The sequence below is a fragment of the Sinohyriopsis cumingii genome, chromosome 15 (genome assembly GCF_028554795.1).
Source record: "Sinohyriopsis cumingii isolate HCF-2022 chromosome 15, ASM2855479v2, whole genome shotgun sequence".
Taxonomy (NCBI): domain Eukaryota; kingdom Metazoa; phylum Mollusca; class Bivalvia; order Unionida; family Unionidae; genus Sinohyriopsis; species Sinohyriopsis cumingii.
The window spans coordinates 122,574,097-122,586,409 of record NC_142975.1 but is presented as its reverse complement, the minus strand read 5'-3'; the positions used below and the strand labels follow the sequence as shown (position 1 = coordinate 122,586,409).

Here is a 12,313-nt window from a genome sequence, read left to right as displayed (position 1 = left end):
TGTATGAACCCCTTGCGGCTCCACATACAGGTGTCGGACACTCTTACAACCCTACAAACTCCCCCAAGTCTCTCTTCCTGAGGTATTCCTATAGAAACAATTCAGAGCTCGGCTGGTGCAGTGTGCTGTGACAGGATTTGCCCCCATTATGCCAAAGATTATTTATATTTACAATAAAGTTTATACTGAACCTATGTATTGTGTGTTATTTAAATGATTATTAGCTTTGAAGAAGTGCTGCTTAAAGTGAGTGAAAGAATTATTGCTCATTTTATTTACTGTCAAGATGAAGTAAAACAATCATAGAAACATGTCAATCTCTTTCCTTTTTTCAAAGTAGTGAAAATAATTTTTTTTATACTGCATTGTAAGGTTCATACCAATGTTTTCATTTCCTTCAATTTCTGTAACTTTTCTACTCACACTGACAAAAGATAGACTCCTTACTGAATGATAACAAACTGCAATGATTAAGATCAATTCAATCTTCATATTTACCTTTAGCAGTATTGGTGATTAGGTCTGATCCTGGAACCAGTCTAAGCAGACTGTTCTCCTGTCTTGACAACAAAGGTAATATTTTACTGAAATAATTTTGGATCCATTCTGGGTCCTTTGCCAGGGCCTGTCTCACAGATGCCCTGTGACTCAAGTTATCTGTAAAGAATTCAAAAGCAGCTACAACTATTCCTTTTGTGAACATCTGCTAAATATCTCTATAGGTTTTATATAATAGTTTTAACTTTACATCTAAAATTGAAATTAGTTTAATAATAGCATTATAAAGGCCCCTGCAACTGTATTGAAATCACTATAAAGCCCATTTCAAGTGTTTTAACATTATAAAGGTCATTTCAAGTGTACCAACATCATTATAAAGGCTATTTCAAGTGCATTAACATCATTATAAAGGCCATTTCAAATGTATTAACGTCGTTATAAAGCCGATTTCAAGTGTATTAACATCATTATAAAGCCCATTTTGAGTGTTTTAATATTATAAAGACCATTTCAAGTGTATTAACATTATAAAGGCCATTTCAAGGGTACCAACATCATTATAAAGGCCATTTCAAGTGCATTAACATCATTATAAAGGCCATTTCAAGTTTATTAACATCATTATAAAGCCTATTTACAGTGTATTAAAATCATTATAAAGCCCATTTTGAGTGTTTAAATACAATAAAGACCATTTCAAGTGTATTAACATTATAAAGGCCATTTCAAGGGTACCAACATCATTAAACATCATTAAAAAGGCCATTTCAAGTGCAATAACATCATTATAAAGGCCATTTCAAGTGTATTAACATCGATATAAAGCCGATTTCAAGTGTATTAACATCATTATAAAGCCCATTTTGAGTGTTTTAATATTATAAAGACCATTTCAAGTGTATTAACATTATAAAGGCCATTTCAAGTGCATTAACATCATGTTAAAGACCATTTCAAGTGTATTAACATCATTATAAAGGTCACTGAAAGTGTGTTAACATTCTAATAAAGCCCATTTAAAGTGTACTAACATCATTATAAAGGTCATTTCAAGTGTGTTAACATTATCATAAAGGCCATTTCAAGTGTGTTAACATCATCATAAAGGTCATTTCAAGTGTGCTAACATCATAATAAAGGCCATTTCAAGTGTATTAACACTTATAATGGCCATTTCAAGTGTATTAAAATCATTTTAATGGCCATTTCAGATATATTAACATCATTATAAAGCCCATTTAAAGTGTGTTAACATCATCATAAAGACCATTTCAAGTGTTTTAACATCATGCAAGCAATTTCAAGTGTATTAATATCATTATAATGGCCACTGCAAGTGTAGTAAAATCATCATAAAGGCCATTTCAAGTGTATTAACATCATCATAAAGGCCATTTCGAGTATATTAACATCAATATAAAGGCCATTTCAAGTGTGATAAGACTATTATAAGGGCCTGTTTCTTTATAAAGGCTACTGAAAGTGCATTATCATGATTATAAAGGCCATTTCAAATGTATTAGCACTTTTATTTAATACATTTCTATCTATGACAATTCCTTTCACCCAAGCCAGTTGCAAACCCTTCCTGTCCCGCATACGAATTTAAGCAAATGTGCATGAATATATATCATTTGTGCTGGTTTAATTATTAGTTTTCAATAAGTTCCTATCATGTAAAATTTAACCAACCCACTTGGACATTTTGAGCAGAGTGTGCAAATAGCTCATGCATTACATTGTATACAGAAGCATTCCGGCAAAGATATAATCGTGTGGAGTTAGTTGAAGAAACCTCAATTATACATGGTTCACATGTGATCATTACTGAATGGAATTAAAAAACATTTTAGATTATAAATCATGCATTTTCTAAATCTAAAGATGTTTCTCTGTCAAGACAATCCAAAACATCTAAGTAAGAAAAGATGATCATGTACAAAACCACAAAATGTATCACACAAAACAAGTTTGATTATATTCCGATAAATTGGCATGTAAAGTCATTTCAATGTACAGAATAAAAATTCTAACATTATTTTGCTGATCTACATTATGTTGCCAAGTGGGAACAACATAATGAACATAAATAAGTTTTGTTTCCTTTCAAACCTTTAATTCTAAAGAATTCTATAGCAATATATATATATATATATATATATATATATATATATATATATATATATATATATATATAGAAAGTAAAAATTTCCTAATTACAGATATTAAAAAACCCAAATGCAAATAATTAAAATCTTGTCTTGTAACGAAAAGAGTAACCCTAAATTTATCTGTGCCAATAAAATCCCAAACAAGATTTTTCAAACAACTTAATTTTCTTAAGATGATCTGGTTAAAAATCCATCATTTAAAAAACATTTTAAACGGGTTGATTTAAATTTTGACAAAAGACCTTCAAAATTATATACTGTTGTATAAACAAGGACTCAATTTTCTGTAAAATCAACATGTCTTCTTGTAATTCGTTAAACCAGTCCCCAAGCCTGTATTGAAACAGGGGTTCATATAGTTTTTTAATATATAATACAAGGGACGACAATTTCTCATTTCAGCTCGGAGAGTCAACAATCTGTACTACAAAATTGGCTTAAAACGAATAGCAGTCTGTTTTGTAATCCAGGTTTTCTCCAAATATTCCCACCCCATTTTTCATATTTGGACATTAAGGTTAGGGTGGGGGGTCAATGTAATTGCATATTGAAAATTTGGAATTTGCCACCACTGTGCGTAGCGACATATGGTAGTCACTTACCAGTGGGCCTAGCAAATTTAAACTTATGTTATATCGACTCATACCTGCATGAAATCAATAGGAAAATTATTTATTTTCTCAGAAATGGCAAGTATTATAAACATTATGTCTTTAATCCGTTGACAGACTAGACAAAACTACAGCAAAGGCATTACTAGTCACATGACTTCACAAATCTCAAATGACGACAGAGAAGTCCAATAGTCTTGTGATATCAACAACAAACTCCTTTTTAATGTTGTTGTACAGAAATTCAATTACATTAAATGAAAGTCAGACACTTTTGTAAAAGCCAGCAATCTGGCCAGTCTCATTTATCAAGCTGAGAGCAGACGTCAACATGGTAGTCATGTGATACAACTCTAGAATTTGTTCTCGGAATATCTAAATATGGAGAATTTTGTGTTCTTTTGTTTTTGTATTTTTTTACAACCAGCATGACTTTCATTGTAAAAAATTTTCTACAACATCTGAAAATATGGGTTGTTAGATTTGTGTCCTCATGCAACTAGCAATGCAAATTGTAAGTACCAGGTAACATTTCATCGACGTCTTAGTTTTATCTTGTCTTTCAGCAAATTAAAGACATAACGATTTAAACACTCAAAATTTCTGAAAAAATATGTAATTTTCATATCGATTTCATGCATGTATCACTCAATCTAACAATGTTTAAGTTTTCTCGGCCATCTGGTAAGTGGCTACACTTTGCAACGACCAGGTTGGCATCTTGTGATGCAAGACTAGTTTTCATACCTTCTACATAATAAAAGGTACAGATATCAAGCTGAGTTTGAAAATAAACTTCTAATAGACGAATCTAATCCAATGAGTGTTTGGATTGACTCAGCATATATGTTTATTGCAAGCACCAAAATGATCCATACTGCTCCCTCCAAATATTCTGGTTAGAATTCAATAAATTTAACTCATGATCAGTTTAGTTACAACTCAATTAAGTGATTGTTTTGGGCATCGAGTAGTGGCAGAAAATTCCAGGGTTTTTCCTTGACTTTCATCAATATTTGCGAAATTCAAGGACTTTTCACGGTCAGGAAAACATTATAATTTCTCCCGACTTTTTCCCAATAGTGTGGGAACCCTAATTATAATAAGCCATAAATATTGTATTGACAAAGCCTCAATTATTATAAACAATACATATTTTATTGTCAAAGCCTCAATCATTATAAACTATAAATATTTTATCACAAGTGGACTTAATGAATACTGTCAATTCAGCTTACAAAACTTCTGCAAACTGTCTTTTTTTATGAATATTATTTTCACAAAATCATTTTTCAGAAATATTGGTGAAATTTATTTCCTAATTAAAATATTCTTATATTGTTTCTCTCTTTTATATCATGCATGTTATATACCATACTCCCAAATGTGAACTACATCATTTATCCCTCCGATTTCGCTAGTCCAGTAACCAATACATTTCGAGTGCACGGTTCTTAAGTGCATCCATTTCTCACTGAGCTCAAGGAAGTATTTCATGTCTTTGGGAATGATATTGTAACAGCGTAGCTCATACACCTTTCCCGCTGATGTTTCACAAGAGTTAGTGGAAAAGTTAGTTGTTGTGCAAGCAAACTAAAATAAAGACACACAAAACAGAAATTAATCGAAAGTTTATAAGTACATATGGACACAAATACTGAACAAAATCAAAATAAATTAGTAAAATGCAACCACCAGAGCAACCACCAAAATGCAAGAAAAATTAAACTTTCACAATACAAATACTGCAATACCATATTTCTTTTAATATATGTCACTGAAACTTCTTCCACCTGAAAAAAAGGAAATAAGTCAATAATCAATTGGTATCATAGTACTTTCAATATATGTTAAAGGTTCTTCAAGGTTTTCTTTCACATGAAAAAGCAATAATGATCCAATAAAACTTCTTTGGAAAATAAAATAAAAAAATATGAGACTACTGCATTTTTGCAACAAATGACAGTGCTTCCCCATGTAGAATTTATGTAAGGGCCTTTCCTGCAGGTCACTGATGGTAAGGACTGTCCCAAACACAAATGTCATGTCATGCAGGTCACTGATGGTAAGGACCTTCCCAAGCACAAATGTCATGTCATGCAGGGCACTGATGGTAAGGACTGCCCCAAGTACAAATGTCATGTCATACAGGACACTGATGGTAAGGACTTTCCCAAGCACAAATGTCATGTCATGCAGGTCACTGATGGTAAGGACTGCCCCAAGTACAAATGTCATGTCATGCTGGACACTGATGGTAAAGACTTTCCCAAGCACAACTGTCATGTCATGCAGGTAACTGTTGTTATGTCTGCCCCAGGTAGGACACTGATGATAAGGACTTTTCCAAGCACAAATGTCATGTCATGCAGGTCACTGATGGTAAGGACTGTTCCCAGCACAAATGTCATGTCATGCAGGTCATTGAAGGTAAGGACTTTCCCAAACACAAATGTCATTTCATGCAGGACACTGATGATAAGGACTTTCCCAAGCACAAATGTCATGTCATGCAGGTCACTGATGGTAAGGACTTTCCCAAGCACAAATGTCATGTCATGCAGGTCACTGATGGTAAGGACTGTCCCAAGCACAAATGTCATGTCACGCAGGTCACTGAAGGTAAGGACTTTCCCAAACACAAATGTCATTTCATGCAGGACACTGATGGTAAGGACTTTCCCAAGCACAAATGTCATGTCATGCAGGTCACTGATGGTAGTAACTACCCCCAAAGTACAAAGGTCATTGTGGCATCTGCATTTGTATTTTCATGAGCAGTAAGTATGGCCATGATTATATAGTTGAGATGACAAACAATGTCACAGGGGCTAAATCCCCTTTAGATGTATGGGTGCCTCCCAGGACCAAGGCCAGGTGCATGCATGCACATGCACACACACACACATGATGAGGCTGCTTTGATGACTACAGGTGATGGGGACTGCCTCTTTAATGCTGTTTCCATTTATCTGAAGGAAGATGAGTCAGTGAGTACAGAATCACAGTATTGTTGTTGCTAAATGGTGCTAAATGGTGTCAGATTAAATGGAATAGTACACCAAGTTATAAATGCTTTCACCTGAATTGAAAAAAGAATGTAGACTGTTCTGAACCAGGAAATTGGTTCTCTTTATAGTGGATCAGTACTCTTTCCAACTTACTGAATATATGGATGGATACAGTGTATCCAAGTGTTAATGGGACTAAAAAATATGCATTTAAGTGCAGGAACATGACCTTCCACCCTTTTCGCTGAGTGGTTAGTGCATATACCTCGGATGCAGGAGGTCATGGGTTCAAACCCTGGCTGAATCATATCAAAGACTTATAAAAATGGTACTAGCAGCTGCCTGGGAAGAAAGGATTTTATTTCTAAAGAATCACAGCCTCTTGCAAGTGAAGTTATAATACTCGAATGGCCTTATCACTCTCTGTCAGCTTCTTCCACTGACAAGGAAAATTTAAACAAGAATTACATGAATTTAAAGTTGCTTCACTTCCCTTTTAAGTTTCTCAAGACTTAGCCATTGTAGAATATATGGGCACATTTCTGCCTAAACAGTGGGAGGGGCATGCTATAAAGAAGGAAAACAACGGCAACTTAATCTGGATCAAATCACAATATGAATGGAATTATCAGAAAATCAAAACAACCACATTCAAAGGTAGTGGAAAGGTCAATGCATAAAGACAATAATAATGAATATGATAATGCAATGGAAGACAATAGACAAAAATGAACTACTCTATCAACAAACATGAACAGAAACCTAAAGAGGTATCATACAATACTGCAGACAACATAATCAATGTCAAAAGAGATGACAAAGACACATCCATTTGTACCAAGAGTAAAGCATATAAATGGTTCAAATTATCCATTTATAACACTTTTTGTGCCACAACAAATTAATGACATTAAAAGATTCTGTTGTAAGGAGCTGGATTTTGTATTATATATACTTACATACAACACAGAAGATGTGATGCCTACAGTATATAAAGATCTGTCAGTTGTAAAAAGATAAACCATGGATTATCCGCTGTGTTTTGGACAGACTTTTATACACATAAATTGGAACAATTTTATAAACATAAATTGGACAGACTTTTATAAATATAAATTGGACAGACTTTTATACACATAAATTGGACAGACTTTTATAAACATAAATTGGACAGACTTTTATACACATAAATTGAACAGACTTTTAAAAACATAAATTGGACAGATTTTTATAAACATAAATTGGAAACACTCTTATACACGTAAATTGGACAGACATTAAAACACATAAATTGGACAACTTTTATACACATAAATTGGACAGATATTAAAACATAAATTGGACAGACTTTTATACACATAAATTCATCAGCAAAGACATATTCTTCCTTCCTACATGACACTGCAGATAACCTAAGTGATAATGAACTCTCAAACTTCGCTGTAGGCAGTGACAATGAATGGGAATGAAAAAAATGTCATGTCCATATGATACCTGGAAGTACACAGGTGCTGTGCACAGGGCATTTGAAAAACAATGCTAACAAGCACATGGAGCACGGGGCCCCGAGTGGCCGAATGGTCTAAAGCGCTCTCCGTTACGGATCATTGCCATCTCACCTCTGTCTGTGTAGGTTCAAGTCTCGAATTCAGCCAATGTGGGTATGTGAGAAAGCTTGCCAGTAGCTTCTTGTGGGTCGGTGGTTCTTACCGGGGTTTTCCCGGGTTCTCACTCCACCATTAATACTGGCTGCCATGTATGTGCTGAAAAATGGCATTAAACTCTACAACAACAACAACACATGGAGCACATCAATGGATATACAAGCACATGGAGCACAGTGATGGATATACAAGCACATGGTGCACAGTGATGGATATACAAGCACATGGAGCACAGCGATGGATATACAAGCACATGCTGCACAGTGATGGATATACAAGCACATGGAGCACAGTGATGGATATACAAGCACATAGAGCACAGTGATCGATATACAAGCACATGATGGATATACAAGCACATGGAGCACAGTGATGGATATACAAGCACATGGAGCACAGTGATGGATATACAAGCATATGGAGCACAGTGATGGATATACAAGCATATGGTGCACAGTGATGAATATACAAGCACATGGAGCACAGTGATGGATATACAAGCACATGGTGCACAGTGATGGATATACAAGCACATGGAGCACAGTGATGGATATACAAGCACATAGAGCACAGTGATCGATATACAAGCACATGGAGCACAGTGATGGATATACAAGCACATAGAGCACAGTGATCGATATACAAGCACATGGAGCACAGTGATGGATATACAAGCATATGGAGCACAGTGATGGATATACAAGCATATGGTGCACAGTGATGGATATACAAGCATATGGAGCACAGTGATGAATATACAAGCACATGGTGCACAGTGATGGATATACAACACAAACAAAATATCATCACAGCTGTCTTTGGTAAAGAAAGTATTGTTGAATCTACATACATCAACACATTCCACGCATGTTTACAGACTCCACCGGGAAATCAACATTTTGGATGAAACAGCAAGCGGAATGACTTTCAGAAAATACTGTGATCAGACATTGCTGCTCCTCTGGAAAAACACGTAACAGAACAAGCAAAGAAATTTTAAATTCAATCTAACTTGACGAATAACAATTCAGCCAGTGCTAACCATAATCTGAAGTCTGTGGTCGACTGAAAAGTTCCAGGATCTTCCAAAGTTCATCAACATACTGTATGACAAGGTGAAGACAGAGACATTAGAAACATGGGCAATTACAAGTTAGAAGAAATGTTCTTATACCATTACACAGATTTGGATAGATGGTTGTATATTTCTGAGAAACAGCAAGAACGAAAGTTTGTTGTATTTAGGCAGATTGCAGGAAAGTGAGCCCTAATAATGAAATACAAAAAACAAAAACAAAAAAAAACTGAACAAAAAGAAAAAGGGCAGAAAATGCAATGACTCATTCAGTAAAAGACAAATTAATTAATGTAGCATTTAACAATTTTTCAGTCATATCGCTACAATGTCTGCAGTGTGAATTTTTATAGTGATGCCTAGCACTGGGGCATCATGTCACAGACATGTGGCACGATGTCCCACCCAGTCACATTATCCTGACACCAGGCCGACCTCCTGCATCTGCTCTAACCATTAGGCCACCAGAGCGGTTCACAAGTCACGTCACATACCACTTTATGCTTCGACTGCTCATGACCAAAACGTTATGAAATTTCAGGTTGTAAATGCATTAGTCAATGTGTTTTGTTATTATGTTTAAAAGAATTTTTGAATTTTATAAAGAACTAAAGTAAACACAAGTTTTTCTAGCACTTAGTTTCTTTTTGCTTTTCACCCTTTTAGGACTACCAGTCTGAGCTGTCATTAGACCAACAAGTAGTTCCCTATTTTTTCTGTTTCTGGCACTGGAGATTAACTAGTCCTACAATGTAAGACATAGCACATGTTGTTTTTGTTTTAGTGCTATGTCTTACTACCAAATAATGACCTTGAATAGCCTGTTCCGATGTCAGTTGACATCGGAATGAGGAGTCAAAGTTTCAGGAATATCTTGCACACCTGGCCACCTATATCGACATTCTTCCACTAATTTATGTGTAATTAATATACTTACTGTGCTGTCTTTATCCTGGCAGAATGAAAATATGACACAGGCAAATAGATGCATTTTCATGTCCCGCTGACATACATTTGAATTTGTTGCAATGCGACAGTATTCGAGGTATGCTGAAGTATGTTTAAGTAGGTTCATGTGGGGGATATGTTTTGTGATGTTTTACCCCAACCCCTTGTATTATACATGTATTTATAAGTCTGTAAGTGGAGCCAGGTAAGCTTTGTTTTTCCAAGTACCTAAGTTGGCTAATCCTCTTACGTAACCCAGTCTTTGTTTGAGCTCTTGAGTGGAAATCTGGCGGGAATCTTTGTACATGGGAACACGTGACGTAGACAACTTCAAAGAGCCGGAAGCCGACAATGGTAGGCTGGACAGTACATGGGGACACACAGACTGACATTTTTATGATTGATAGTTCGATCAAATGACCAGAGTCCGTCGCCATCCAATCGGGATGCGTTGTAGGTGGGACTTGATTCGAGAAACTGGCATAAGACTTGTACAAGCCTGAAATTCGTCAGTTGGTGTTTAAGAGTCGCAGTGACACACACTCCGTTAGCCATTCGTAAAAATTGGCGGAATTTAGGAAATTCATGAAATAGCTTCGATCAGGTAAGTTTGATGTTACGTTGATTCTGCTTGATACGACTGCTGTTAATTGAAGAGAATTTGTCGTATGTATACATTTTACTTGTATTGAAGTATGAATAGTTAATTATGACCTTAATATTTTGCATTTTTTTCATGACTTTAGCTAGTACTTTTGTTTATGATTGATTACGATGTTGATTCGTTGCATCATTATTCATAATGTTACTATGTACACCTTATTTGTGAGGCGAAAATGTTCTCTTCTTTCGCTAGTAATATGTGTGCATATTATTTCGTGGATTATTACGTTTACGCCCCTTTGAAAGGACGATTTGTATTTGTGAAGAATTGTATTGCTCGCTAGCCGCTATAAGAATTAATATTGTAATTCTTTGCGTAGTTATATTTTGGTAGACAAGAAATTTGTTTACGTAATGATAGATTTTGCCATTGAGTAACGGATTGCCGTTTATCACCATTTGAATGTGAATATTGTGGATTTGGTACGCTTGTGTAGGAAATATATATAAATATATATAAATATATAGATAGTCATATTACTAATCGTAGTAATATTTTAGTACAATCATATTTGAAATATTTTGTATGTATATACTGATAGGGCTCAGTATGTAGATATTTGAATCCTTTGTGTGATTGTGTTATGGCGCCATTTTTGTAAGCGGCGGAAGTGTATGGGAATTTCGATGTGTGCGCATGCGCGACCCAAATGTCCCGCCTTAAACTGATGGTTCAGTTCAGTGACGTAGTGTGAGGGAAGATTTTTATAACCCTGTGCTAATGCATTATACCTTTCAACAGGAAGCTTTCGGGGGACGAAAGAATTTCAGAGAATTTCGGGGGACGAGAGAAGTTCAGAGAATTTCGGGTGACGGTGAGAGATACCGAGTGAATTTCGGGTGACCTCAAGGGATACCGTCAAGGGTTCCGGATACTAGAAGAGGAACCGGAAGTCAAGATAACGGCAAGGAACAAGGATTATAGAAGAGGAAGCGGAAGTGGAGATCACGAAAGGAGAGAAAGACAAGGGAACGAAGAGATTTAGATGAGTAGCACTCAAGAAGGGAAAAATCTCCTCACACTGTGAACTCAAATGATGATCAAAGGGATCATTGGGTGAAAGAGAGACATTGATTACTTTAAATTCTTTTAAATTTCATTTATTAAATTGTTATTGTTTAAATTTCATCTTTGTATTTCTTTTAACTGTCAGCATTGCTGACTGGGGGCTCGTAGCCATAAATATATTTAGTCAATAAATAATATAGTGTCCAGAATTAACCTTCTGAATAAGGACCAGGGGAACTTCTCATAATTCGTTAAAGTCTATAAGAAGAACCCCACCCCAGACAACCACTACACCCCCACGTTTCATGAATGAAACAAAAACATTGCTTACAGTTCCAATAGGCATAATATATTTTTATTCATTTTGTTAAAGAATAATATTTCAACTTAACCCAATTTCAGAATTCCTGACTTTGATCACCTTCCAGCCAACCAAAATGTAGGTCAATGAAACTTGAAAACAGGTCCATTTCTTCTGTGAGAATTTGAATATATTAGAGAAAAGGCATCAGGGCAAGTAAAGTTTGGCAAAACATAACTTTATTTTGTAGAAAAGTGTCGTTATTGGTTGCCAGTTGTGTTTGATATTCCTGAAAATTTGTCTTTTGTTACAATGTTAGTCGACATCAAAACACGCTACACAGCGCTATTAGTTAGGCA

The 12,313-nt window shown here is 35.3% G+C and overlaps 1 protein-coding gene across 1 annotated transcript in view; it reads right to left on the bottom strand.

Annotated features, from left to right (window-relative positions):
- The window catches only part of LOC149782639 (protein NipSnap homolog 3A-like), a 32,154-nt gene that overhangs the window by 17,290 nt on the left and 2,551 nt on the right, over window positions 1-12,313 (bottom strand). The window contains exons 2-3 of the mRNA XM_089934134.1: window positions 4,657-4,876; window positions 499-657 (exon numbers count right to left, since the gene is read on the bottom strand). Of these exons, the coding sequence (XP_089790260.1) occupies window positions 499-657; window positions 4,657-4,876 (379 nt within the window). The remainder of the gene's footprint in view (window positions 1-498; window positions 658-4,656; window positions 4,877-12,313) is intronic.